We start from the raw sequence: 11,686 nt of genomic DNA on the forward strand, positions 1-11,686 counted from the left end.
GGAATCACAATGCATGCCGCTTACCTTGAAACATTTTGGGTAATGTCCAAGGCGCAAGGAGCTATTCGCTATCTTTGTCAATATGGGTTCTATTATCGGCGTGAATTCTTTTATGGCGGAGACCGGAATGTTATCTGGTCCTGCCGTTTTCCCAACTTTCATTTTATTTATAGCCACCGTCATTTCCCAATTTGTAATTTCCTGGAAAGACCCGTCAAGTGTATCGTCGAGTCGCGTTCCCAGGGCCGAAGTGGGATTGATGTCTTCACCTTGTAACAGGTGTTTGAAGAGTGTCTGAGCCTGCTCTTCTGGGCTAGCAGTAAGGGTTTTATCTGTTTTAAGCAAAGGGGGCACAAATGGTGACGGGATGCCACCATTTTTCACGTATCTGGCTGCTTTATGGACTTCATTTGGTTTGATATTTTCTAAGAAGTTTTTCCAACATTTGGCCTTAGCCACTCCTGATTCGCCGGCGTTGGTGGATTTTTATGACGTTGCCGAGGCGGCCTATCTACACTTTCTCATTTTCCAGCAAAAGTACGGCTCTCGTGGCTTAGTGGTTATAGTATCTGTCTTACAATACTACAATTTAAGTAGTATATGTTCACAGATGATCGGTGGTTCGAATCCGCCCGAGAGCTAATATTTTTGTATTCCTCGACAGCTTTTTTGCGTTCTTGAGTAAGAGTACTTGAATACTATTATAGTAATCTTAAGTTTTTTTTGTAGTCTCTGAGATTGAAATACTGAATGATGTCCATAGCGAAAGACCTTCTGAAGAAACCCATTATCATGTGGTTTACCAATATTGTACATACCCCTTTCATTGTTAAATAAATAATATTATCATTCTAGACGCTGTATTCTTATGCGTTTGATTTACGTTCGTAAGTAGAAGTGGCGACAAAAGCTTTTACTGATTCATCTGAGTCGCGTTCTTTAACGATGAGAAATTCAAACAGAAATATACTGGTTGGTAGGTCATGGCGTCTACTGCTTGTATACCTACTTGAGGAGTTTATATTTTTGGTAAAATTTTCATACTTGAGTTTGTAAAGCAGGCCTAACCATCTATACGACAATCGAGGTCTAGGCTATGTTGTTCATAATATAAGCTTGTTGATGTATATAGTAAGTAACTTACTCAATATCCTTAACGCTCACCGAAACTATTCCAATAGTCTGTGAATTACTCCAGAGGAATTTATGCAATAAATATGATATTCATACTATAATAAAAGGTAGTCTTGTAAGTGTACTAAGATATGTAATTGAGTGAATTACATGATAGACTCTAACAAACTGAGTTCAGCATCTAATCGGTATACATAATACAATATTTTATCGTTAAGTCTATTACATTAAAATAATTATCATAAGTTATTGTCTTCTCTCTTGATCTTAGCCATCAATGAAAGTTATATCAAAAGGATTAAAATTAACAGGTAATGCTAGTAAATAAACTAAAAACTTAAATTTACTAATATAACACAATAGCTCGTAATTTAAGTTCATCTGCCAGAAGATCTGTAGTTTACACAAGAGACGGTAAACTAGAGCACGACAGTAACGAACTTAGTTTAAAGCAAAGATTAATTCAAAAGGATTTAAGTGAGTAGATCATTCTCCGTTATCCTTCATTTCTCATGAAATACTCAGTTCAATCGCTTGAACACCTCGGTTCAACTCAAAACTCTGGAAACGCATACAAACCATGGAAAACTAGACTACCAACTTCGCAACAACCAATCGATAATGTTGTTAATGCATTAGCAGCTGCAGGTGCTCACCTTGGACATGATCACAGTGGATGGAACCCTTCAATGAAACCTTACATTTATGGTACTAGACATGGCCAATCAATTATCGATTTAGAGCAAACCGCTATTGCTATAAGAAGAGCAGCTGCTGTCGTTAAAGGTGTCGTTGAACGCGACGGTATCGTCCTTTTCGTCGGTGGAAAGACAAAAACAACTATCGTTAAGAGAGCAACTGAGAGAGCAGCTGAGAGATTAGAAGGCAATGGTTTTTGTGTGCCAAACAACTGGCTTCCAGGTACTCTTACAAATAGATATAGACTTTTACCAGGTGGAAAACTAGAGCAACCACCTCCATTACCAGATTTAGTCATCTTCAGCAGTCCGATGGTCTACCCACATGCTCTCAGAGAGTGCGCTTTGACTAGAGTGCCAACTATTGGTTTGATAGACACAGATGGTGACCCAAGGGGTGTAACATACGCTATACCTGCTAATGACGACAGTGAGAGAGCTGGTGAACTCATTATAAACCTTCTCGCTGAGGCAGGAAGAGAAGGTCTCCTTGTCAGGAAGGAAATTGAGGAGAGCAGACAGAAGGCACAAAGGAATAGCAGAAGAAAGCAAATCAACTAGTTAATAAAACCCCACTCTGTTGCATACATTTAGATTTATTATATACAGGATTCCTTTGTCCATTAGGTAGTCAGGGGTATGATGCGTGCACTGTGCGATAGGCGTGAATTAAGGAATAAAGTGTATTTCCCTTGAATAATAAATCTTAAAAGTAAATTATATAAAAAATACACCTTCGACTGTTACTATCAACATCATAGCTAGCTACCTGTGCTGAGCTCATGGAAGAGCAGACGGAACAAACCAAAAAGGAATATCTCACGAACGCTAGTGCTTTATTAGCACAAATACAGTCCACATCAACTCAACAAATGCAGCAGAGCCCGAGTTTATACTACTATAATCAATATAAAGCTGCGACCGAACCAACGTCGACAGCTGCTCAACAGTCATTTCCATACAACCCAGAGTACCAGCTTAGACCAATAGATACTGGATATAGACAGACGACCCTCAATAATGATAATGGTGTGTTCCCAGTAAGAATTATGGATTCTTGCTAAATTCGTCATAGAAATAGAGAAGTTAAATGGTAGACATCCTATCGATCTAGCACAAGTTGCTTATGATGATAAAGTCTACGTTGTGGGTGTGCGGACGCCCGGCAGTACCTTACTCACAGCTTATTAGATACCACAAGGTGAATCTGAGAATCTTCGTTTGAATAGAGAGCATGAACTGTTTAAAGTGAGTGGTTTTAGTGTTATATTATGGTTATTAACACTCAGTAGTTCATCATTGGTGGTCTGTGAGTCTACATACTGGTCACCTCATCATATCACTAAGATATCGTAGCTGGTGGGGTCCACTTAGTGAAGTCGTATCTCGAACTACGCGAGCTGGCAAAAAGGGTGTCATAGGTGACTGGGGAGCAGGCACTGGTATATGGTCTGTTTTGCTTTTACAACAACTAAAGCGCTGACAAGACGGTAAAGGGCAATGGAACTAGCTCAACAGTTTCCTGGTGCAGAGTGAGTGGTTCTTTAATGATTGAGACTTCAATTAATATTGTTAGTACGCATGGTAATGATATACAATGTATCACACCAATAAGAGGGTAGGTGGTATCTATTCTATTTCCTGGGGAAATCATCTGACTTAGCTTTCAGACGACAAGTGCCACGTAACTGGTAAGCAATTGTTACAGTACTCTTCAGTAACTCACACAATTCAGTTTCTATAGATGTGTTGACATAACAAAGGATCTCACATTAGCATACCAGCCGGAAAGTTTTGATGCCATACAGATAAGATGTTTATACGCAGCTATACAAGATTATCCAGCATTATTGAGAGACAGTTTACCTTTACTTAGACCTGGTGGATTATTACTCCTCATGGAACCAAAATGGACTACAGTTAGTCGTTCAAAAACAGCTGGACCATGTTGTCGTACACTTGCTACATGGATTGAGCAGCTATTCGTTGAAAAAGGTCTCGATCCTGGTCTTGATGGTAACAAACTCGAAAGTTACGTTAGAGCAAGTGGTGAATTCGATGAAGTTAAGAGTAAAGTTTTCCACGCACGTATAGGTGCATGGCCGGCGTATTCGGGAGTTGACGTGAGTAGAATTGGAATGCCTTCCAGTGAGACGAGAATTTGACATAGCTTAGCTGCCAAATCGACACGTCGCACATTTATTTGCAGATGATCTATTAAATCTCTTTAGATCGTTTATACCCATTTTTCTTAAAAGAGGTTACTATGAGCCTGATATCAATAATATAATAGCGAGAGCTGCCAAAGAGACGACTCTGACAAAGTACAGAATTGTTGAAGAACTACATTACACCTACGCAATCAAGAGGCAGTAAATCTGCTAATATACTTATTTTATGTTTTTGTAGAGACTATCATTCATTAGATTCATACACGTTAAACTATGTAACTAAAGTCATCAAAACTGACAACTGACAAATACTAAATTAATTCTCTTATCAGTTTTTTTTCTTTCTTGGAAAATCTCCGCTGTAGGTAACCCCGCGCATAGGTGCATGCCAAGATTATATGACAGAAATGATGCACATGATTAGAAGAAAAATTTTCATAATATACGCACGTAAATTAGCTCTAATCAGCCAATAATTGGAGCTCCAAAGTGAATACCAAAGATAGTAAAACTAAAATCTGAAAATGATGAAATAAACTTACCTAAAAGGGAAAGACATTCCAATAAAAAAGAGACTAAATCCCTTGGCAAAGGATTTGAGATGGGTTTTTAACTCTTAGAACAAAACAATCACCAACTAATATTCTCTCGCTATGTCATTCCTAGATGGGGAGAAGCAACCAAGGTATGAAGATCAAGAAGAAAGTCCACAACACGAATACAACGCGTTAGTCGAATACATTCAAAATGTCGAGTTGCGTAAAGGTGACGATAACGTTGAAGAAGCAGAAGAAATACATTACAGGAGAGTGAGTACACGCGTCTTCCTTTGCGCGCACATATTCTAACAATTCTGTATAGCCGTGGTACGCGCCATGGAAAAAGATTGAAATCAGACAACAAGGTAAATCAGTACCTGAAGATTGGTACACCGCGGACATTAGGCACGGTATCAGTTCTTCAGATGTTGAACCACGCCGTCGTCAATTTGGTTTCAATGAATTAGAATCTCCAGAAGAGAACTTAGTTCTTAAATTTATTGGTTTCTTTAGAGGTCCTGTCCTTTACGTTATGGAAGGTGCTGTCGGTCTTGCTGGTGGTCTCCGTGAATGGGTCGATTTCGGTGTCATTATTGGTATTCTCTTATTAAACGCATTCGTCGGTTTCTATCAAGAAAAGCAAGCAGGTGATATTGTCGCTCAACTTAAGAAAGGTATTGCTCTTCGTACAACTGTAATCCGTGACGGTGAAGAAAGGGAAGTAGAGGCAAGAGAACTCGTCCCAGGTGACATTGTTGTTATTGAAGAAGGTGCAACTATTCCAGCTGATTGTGAACTTCTCGCCGACTACAAAGACAAAGACGGTTCAAGGGCTACTGAAATTCTTCAAAAAGTCAAGGCCGAATCAAAGAAGGAGAAGTCAGATGACGAAGAAGACTCTTATGGAAAAGGTCCATCCATTCTCGCTGCAGATCAATCCGCTATCACTGGTGAATCCCTCGCTGTCGACAAGTACCACGGTGACATGGCATTCTACACTACCATTTGTAAGCGTGGTAAGGTCTTTGCACGTGTGAAGTCAACTGCACCAATCTCTTTCGTCGGTAAGACCGCTGCTCTTGTTCTTGGATCAAATGAAAAGGGTCACTTTGTCAAGGTCATGAACATTATTGGTGGTACTCTCCTCGTTCTTGTCATTGTCTTCCTTTTCGCTGTCTGGATTGGAGGTTTCTTCCGTAACATTGACATTGCTCAACCAAGAGATAACAACTTGTTGGTTTACACACTTATTTTCGCTGTTATCGGTGTTCCAGTTGGTTTACCAGTTGTTACCACTACTACTCTTGCTGTCGGTGCTGCTTATCTCGCAAAGAAGCAAGCAATTGTTCAAAAGCTCACTTCAATTGAATCCCTCGCCGGTTGTGACATCCTTTGTTCTGACAAGACTGGTACACTTACAGCAAACAAGTTGTCTATTCACGAACCATACACTGCTGAAGGTGTCGACATGGATTGGATGATGTGTGTCGCTGCTCTCGCCTCATCACACAATGTCAAATCTTTGGACCCAATTGATAAGATCACCATCTCTACTCTCAAGGAATACCCACGTGCTACTGACATGCTCAAAACTGGTTGGGTTACTAAGGATTTCAGACCATTCGACCCTGTCTCAAAGCGTATCACTTCAATTGTTGAACGTGACGGTGTTACTTACACCTGTGCCAAAGGTGCTCCAAACTCTATCCTTAAGATGTGTGCAACTCCACCACAAGTCGCTCAAGCTTTCCGTGACCAAACTATGGAATTCGCTTCAAGAGGTTTCAGATCACTTGGTGTTTCTGTTCAAGAAGGTAACGGTGACTGGCAAGTTCTTGGTCTACTTCCTATGTTCGATCCACCACGTCATGACACTGCTGCTACCGTTGGTGAAGCTATCAAGCTTGGTGTTGGTGTAAAGATGTTAACTGGTGATGCTGTTGCTATCGCAAAGGAAACATGTAAGATGCTTGGTATGGGTACAAATGTGAGTTAAATTACATTTTCATATGTGTTTCACTTACACAGGGTTTCAGGTCTACGATTCACACAGACTTATCGGTGGTGGTTCAATGGCTGGTTCAGAAATGCACGACTTTATTGAAAACGCTGATGGTTTCGGTGAAGTTTTCCCAGAACACAAGTATCAAATTGTAGAAATGCTTCAACACCGTGGTCACTTAACTGCCATGACTGGTGATGGTGTTAACGATGCTCCAGCTCTTAAGAAGGCTGATTGTGGTATTGCTGTCGAAGGTGCTTCAGATGCTGCTCGTTCAGCTGCCGCTGTCGTTTTCCTTGATGAAGGTCTCTCAACTATCATTACTGCTATCAAGGTTGCCAGAGAAATTTTCCACCGTATGAAGGCCTACATTGTTTACCGTATCGCACTTTGTCTTCACTTGGAGATTTACCTCACCCTCTCAATTCTCATTATGAACGAAACAATTCGTGCGGATTTGATTGTCTGGATTGCGTTATTCGCTGATTTGGCTACCGTTGCCGTAGCTTATGATAACGCCCCATACGCCCTTACACCTGTTGAATGGCAACTTCCAAAGATTTGGATCATGTCAACTGTTCTCGGTTTCATTCTCGCAGGTGGTACTTGGATTCTCAGAGGTACCCTCTTCCTTAACAATGGTGGTGTCATTCAAAACTGGGGTGGTGTTGAACACATTCTTTTCTTAGAAGTTTGTTTGACTGAAAACTGGTTGATCTTCTTGACAAGAACTGGTGAGGGTGAATTTAAGTGGCCATCATGGCAACTCACTGGTGCTATCGCTGGTGTTGACATTATCGCAACTCTCTTCACCCTCTTCGGTTGGTTCCACGCTGACAGAGATGCACACAACGGTCACACTGATATCGTTACTGTTGTTAAGGTTTGGGCATTCTCTATCGCTGTCATGGTTGTATGTACACTCGCATATATCATAATGAACAACATGAAGTGGCTCAATAACGTTGGACGTAAGCAACGCGGCAAGATCGACAGACGCGTCGAAGACTTCATGAACGAATTGCAGCGTATTACTATCGTTCACGAACGTTCTGACAGAGATGTTTACAGACTTTACGGTAGAACACAAGGTCTTGACTCTGAAAACTAGATCATTCTCAGGAAATGCATGGAATAAGTATTAGTTGAACATATAAACAGATACACCTAAACATATCACATTCTTTTAGTAGTACATATAATATATTATTAATATAATACACTTTCTTTATATTCTTCTATCCAGTCTAAGGCTGTGGCGGTTGATATTACATTATGCCAACTTTGTCTTTGAGTTTTCGATAATTTGCTTTCTAGCATGTAATAGATATGTCTATGGAAAAGCGGAAATTGCAAACCATACGACATACTCAAATCTATAAATCTATCGATGCATTCTATTGGTGTTTCTTCGTATCCTGCAAACATCGCTGGGTTTGCAAGTAAACCACGTGCACTCATTACGCCGTTACAACCAGTTTTATCTTTAATATCTAGACTTTGCTCAAGGGACCACGCATCACCGTTAGAAATGGTTGGTACTGATGAAAAAGATCGTGCTAATGCGATACCATCTAAGTTTACTGGTGTTGTCGATGACTGGGTACGATATCTTCCATGTATACCAATAATTGAAGCACCTGCCATAACTGCATTCTTAATCAACTGCTCCGTTCGCCGTTCTTCTTTATCTATACGAATTTTGACCGTAATGGGAAGTTTGCTACCCACTCTATCATAAGTGGTTTTAACAATATCAGCCACTACTTCTGGTTTACGTAATAGAGCACTACCTATGCCTTCCTCGTATGCCCATTGAGTTGGGCAGCCTGTGTTCAAATCTATAGCATCAACGTGAGCTGCAATGAGTTCAGCTGATTGTGAGAAAGTAACTGCTTCATTAGCTGCAAATTGAGCTATTAAGCAACCCTTAATTGGTTCTGTAGTCTTCTCATATTCACCATTAGGTTTCCTTCGGGATAAGTTGAATATAGCACGCTCTGAATTGGAAGTTGAAAAATCTGCAGCTCTAGCAAATTCACTTCTAGCGAACTCTTTAGATAGCATCATTGGTGTATATGTAATATGGGTATTGTAACTCGCACAGAGTTCTCTGAATGGTTGCTTTGAGTATCTAACCATAGGAGCTTGTACTGTCCAAGCGTTGTATTCATTAATTAATTCCGCTGGTGTGACTGTCTTTGACATTTTCTCAATCGATAATTTATGAGATGACCGCAACCGTCATCAAGAATGACATCCCGTAGTTTGAATTTGTTGTTGATTTGTATATGTATTACTATAGGTAGTCTAATATCAGCATTATCACCACAGATATTTAAAGTTAAACAAGAGAATACAATGAAATTGGCTACATTAGGTGCTGGTTTATTGGTCGGTAGTGCACTTGGAATCGTTATCCCAGAAGGTATAGAGAGTATTTATGAAACAAATCAAGGCAATTCTTCTATCGTTGGTTTATTAATGTCAGCTGGTTTCGTCTTGATGTTGTTGATCGATACTTTAATTGCACCACATAATTCACACGTAGAAGAAGGGAAAGTACATACATCGCCAGCTACCCACACACAACAACCTCAAATACCACATCGGATGCGGTCGTATACTCCATTGAGACCTATAGAAGACAACACACATTCACCTGCGAAGGCACTTTCTAAGACAGCAGGTTTGACAATACATAGCTTCTGTGACGGTATAGCTTTAGGTGCAGCTAGTTTATCAAACAGCAGCAATAGTCTCTCAATCGTCGTGTTTTTAGCTGTTGCTATACACAAAGCACCTGCAAGTTTAGGATTAAGTACATCGTTATTGTCTTTAAGACCACAATTGAAAACATCACTTTATAGACTTTGCATATTAATATTCAGTCTATCTGCGCCAATTTCAGCTTTCTTGACTTTCTTCTTGCTTAGATTGATGAACTTTAATAACAGTGATAGTAGTATACCGGGATATGCTTTATTATTTTCAGGTGGTACATTCTTATTCGTCGCCGCACAAGCTACAAGCGAGCAATTAGAGGAATCAACAAACAAAAAACAATTCATTGCATTGTTCTTGACCGGAATAATAACGCCAATTCTTTTATCATTAGTTATATCAGATTAAATTATTACAACAAATTTAACATTTTATATATATATATTGTTACATCTATCCTCGTATTCTTGCTTCTGCTAGTTTAGAATTTCCGGCTGCCGCACTCGGACGTCTAGTCGAAGAGCGACGATGGTGGTCTATTTTAGATATTTTTGTAGGGCGAGTATCTTGCAGGTCGACCACTTTATCTTCATCTTCATTGTTTTGATTGTCTTCGTAATTTGTTGTCAAGTCACTCAAATTCAATCTGTTACTACGTCTCGGTTTGAATCCCTCCGAAGTGTCATCTTGATTTCTCTTGATAGTACCAACGGTGCCTTTAAATAGTTCGTCTATGTTCGCCTTTATTGTGATGTAATCTTGTTTTATAACATCCAGCTTATCAAAGTCATAATCATCGACAAAATTGAATGTTTTCTGACCAGATAGTCGTTTGATCGATGTTTTGAGTACATTTATGTAGAGATTTAATCTATCTTTTGTTTGGTTTATAGCTGATAGAGTAGCTCTAGGTGGTTTATTAGGTGGATTGTCTATTGAAATTGTTTGCTCTGTTAGTAATTCAACCCTACGAGTTGCGTCTGTCGCTAATTCCGATAAATGACCACCCAAATCATTTATTAAATCTCTCCATTGAGCGTTCTCTTGAGTTAATTTAACTTCTGAGTGTTTAGATTGCAGTAAAGCTCGATCGAGGAAATCGTCTGATTGAGCAGAAGTGGTAGGACCTGAGAGCGACACACCAGATCTTTTATCTTGTTCAGCTTGTCTACGCTTCAGATCCTGATTATTTTGTTTTGAAATTGATTGAGTGAGACTCTTTGATAGGGATAGTTGATGACGAGTTGTCTTGTGAGCATCCCTCTCTTCTTTAAGTGACTGCTCTAAAGAATGTATCTTATGCTTATATTGTTCAATCTCTTTCGCGCTATTGTTATTAGTTTGCTCCGATTCCGCCAATATTCTCTCTAATCTTTCGAATTCGTATGACTTTTGATTAGAGAATTGCAAATGATCATCGCGTAATTCAACGTTTTGTTCAACTAAATCTAAGTAATTCAATAATAATTTACTCAATTTCTCTCTATCTTTTGATTTCATCGGATTTAAATCGATTTTATCTTTGATAAAACCGCGTATAATTAGTTCATTATTTATATAATCATCAGTTTTTTCACTAAAAAATGTAAATTTTACGCGTTTTATATTTATAATTCTCACTTTTTATTATTTGACATTTTCCAAGTAAAACGACGATGATAGTGGTGGATGTACTAGTAGCGATATTGCCCTCAATTTTATATTTTGAACAAATTTATTATATAATAAAAAGTAAAGAAAATATAGGATATTCAATTGATACAAGTGGTATATTGCTTTTTGCAAACTCAACGAGAATAATCTTCTGGTTTGGTGAGCATTATCAGATAAATCTATTGATTCAATCTATTTTATTAATATTAACACATTTGTTGTTATTATACGTCTGTATAAGATATTCACCGCCAGCTTATCAATCGAGATATTTAGATTTCTGGCAGTGGAATAAGTATTACGTATATGTACTTAGTTTAATAAGTTATAACTGTCTATTAATTGGTTTATACTTTATATTACATAGATATCATATCTTCGTTAATATTTTGGGATATTTAGCACTCGGATTAGAAGCTACACTGCCAATACCTCAGATAATAAAGAATTATCAACAAAAGTCACTAGAAGGATTTAAGTACACAATCTTATTGGGATGGATAGCAGGTGACTCTTTTAAAGTAGTATACTTTATTTTACAATCATCTCCATTACCATTCGCTCTATGTTCAATCATACAAGTTACTTTCGATATTAGTAAGTTTTATTTAGATTTAATTATAAAAAATATTTAAACAGACTCTTAGTTATTATTATTCAAGCATTTTTGTATAAAAGTAAGAAATAAACAAATAACTGTACGATTACTTGTTGATATCCACTTTCATGATGTCTGATAAAAAACAAAAAACAAATCAAGAAACA

At 38.4% G+C, this 11,686-nt stretch overlaps 7 protein-coding genes and 1 non-coding gene across 8 annotated transcripts; 6 read left to right on the plus strand and 2 right to left on the minus strand.

Annotated features, from left to right (window-relative positions):
• The first annotated feature begins 542 nt into the window (after window positions 1–542).
• WALSEDRAFT_t106 lies at window positions 543–641 on the plus strand. Its single transcript has one exon. It is a non-coding gene; the product is annotated as a tRNA-Val (tRNA).
• A 699-nt stretch (window positions 642–1,340) lies between these two features.
• WALSEDRAFT_61611 (ribosomal protein S2) lies at window positions 1,341–2,431 on the plus strand. Its single transcript, XM_006960737.1, has 3 exons — window positions 1,341–1,445; window positions 1,498–1,611; window positions 1,660–2,431. Exons 1-3 carry the CDS (start codon window positions 1,412–1,414, stop codon window positions 2,391–2,393), a joined length of 882 nt encoding a protein of 293 aa, XP_006960799.1. The 5' UTR covers window positions 1,341–1,411; the 3' UTR covers window positions 2,394–2,431.
• A 268-nt stretch (window positions 2,432–2,699) lies between these two features.
• WALSEDRAFT_34245 (hypothetical protein) lies at window positions 2,700–4,250 on the plus strand. Its single transcript, XM_006960738.1, has 10 exons — window positions 2,700–2,861; window positions 2,908–2,978; window positions 3,024–3,080; window positions 3,125–3,141; window positions 3,189–3,281; window positions 3,329–3,364; window positions 3,409–3,450; window positions 3,503–3,523; window positions 3,568–3,955; window positions 4,008–4,250. Exons 1-10 carry the CDS (start codon window positions 2,705–2,707, stop codon window positions 4,206–4,208), a joined length of 1,083 nt encoding a protein of 360 aa, XP_006960800.1. The 5' UTR covers window positions 2,700–2,704; the 3' UTR covers window positions 4,209–4,250.
• A 406-nt stretch (window positions 4,251–4,656) lies between these two features.
• On the plus strand, window positions 4,657–7,655 carry WALSEDRAFT_30601 (plasma-membrane proton-e; the record flags this gene model as incomplete). The annotated part of the gene is made up of 3 exons (XM_006960739.1): window positions 4,657–4,812; window positions 4,865–6,529; window positions 6,579–7,655. The coding sequence occupies 3 exons, from the start codon at window positions 4,657–4,659 to the stop codon at window positions 7,653–7,655; spliced, it is 2,898 nt and encodes a 965-aa protein (XP_006960801.1).
• A 98-nt stretch (window positions 7,656–7,753) lies between these two features.
• WALSEDRAFT_41734 (dihydrouridine synthase 4-like protein) lies at window positions 7,754–8,763 on the minus strand (the record flags this gene model as incomplete). Its single annotated transcript, XM_006960740.1, has 1 exon — window positions 7,754–8,763. Exon 1 carries the CDS (start codon window positions 8,750–8,752, stop codon window positions 7,754–7,756), a length of 999 nt encoding a protein of 332 aa, XP_006960802.1. The 5' UTR covers window positions 8,753–8,763.
• A 22-nt stretch (window positions 8,764–8,785) lies between these two features.
• On the plus strand, window positions 8,786–9,711 carry WALSEDRAFT_61613 (hypothetical protein). Its single transcript, XM_006960741.1, has one exon. The coding sequence runs from the start codon at window positions 8,798–8,800 to the stop codon at window positions 9,674–9,676; it is 879 nt and encodes a 292-aa protein (XP_006960803.1). The 5' UTR covers window positions 8,786–8,797; the 3' UTR covers window positions 9,677–9,711.
• Window positions 9,712–9,721: 10 nt separating this feature from the next.
• WALSEDRAFT_70832 (hypothetical protein) lies at window positions 9,722–10,909 on the minus strand (the record flags this gene model as incomplete). The annotated part of the gene is made up of 2 exons (XM_006960742.1): window positions 10,889–10,909; window positions 9,722–10,844 (listed from the first exon to the last, which is right to left on the minus strand). Exons 1-2 carry the CDS (start codon window positions 10,903–10,905, stop codon window positions 9,722–9,724), a joined length of 1,140 nt encoding a protein of 379 aa, XP_006960804.1. The 5' UTR covers window positions 10,906–10,909.
• A 14-nt stretch (window positions 10,910–10,923) lies between these two features.
• On the plus strand, window positions 10,924–11,643 carry WALSEDRAFT_41735 (hypothetical protein; the record flags this gene model as incomplete). Its single annotated transcript, XM_006960743.1, has 2 exons — window positions 10,924–11,518; window positions 11,569–11,643. The coding sequence occupies 2 exons, from the start codon at window positions 10,924–10,926 to the stop codon at window positions 11,607–11,609; spliced, it is 636 nt and encodes a 211-aa protein (XP_006960805.1). The 3' UTR covers window positions 11,610–11,643.
• Window positions 11,644–11,686: the final 43 nt, after the last annotated feature.

This window comes from Wallemia mellicola (genome assembly GCF_000263375.1).
Source record: "Wallemia mellicola CBS 633.66 unplaced genomic scaffold WALSEscaffold_35, whole genome shotgun sequence".
NCBI classification, from domain to species: Eukaryota; Fungi; Basidiomycota; class Wallemiomycetes; order Wallemiales; family Wallemiaceae; genus Wallemia; species Wallemia mellicola.

Coding starts and splice junctions, on each gene's coding strand:
- WALSEDRAFT_61611 (XM_006960737.1), top strand. CDS start 1,412: ATGAAAGTTATATCAAAAGGATTAAAATTAACAG. Junction 1,446..1,497: donor AAAAGGATTAAAATTAACAG/GTAATGCTAGTA, acceptor ATAACACAATAG/CTCGTAATTTAAGTTCATCT. Junction 1,612..1,659: donor ATTAATTCAAAAGGATTTAA/GTGAGTAGATCA, acceptor TGAAATACTCAG/TTCAATCGCTTGAACACCTC.
- WALSEDRAFT_34245 (XM_006960738.1), top strand. CDS start 2,705: ATGCAGCAGAGCCCGAGTTTATACTACTATAATCAATATAAAGCTGCG. Junction 2,979..3,023: donor ATGATGATAAAGTCTACGTT/GTGGGTGTGCGG, acceptor ACAGCTTATTAG/ATACCACAAGGTGAATCTGA. Junction 3,365..3,408: donor CAACAGTTTCCTGGTGCAGA/GTGAGTGGTTCT, acceptor TAATATTGTTAG/TACGCATGGTAATGATATAC.
- WALSEDRAFT_61613 (XM_006960741.1), top strand. CDS start 8,798: ATGACATCCCGTAGTTTGAATTTGTTGTTGATTTGTATATGTATTACT.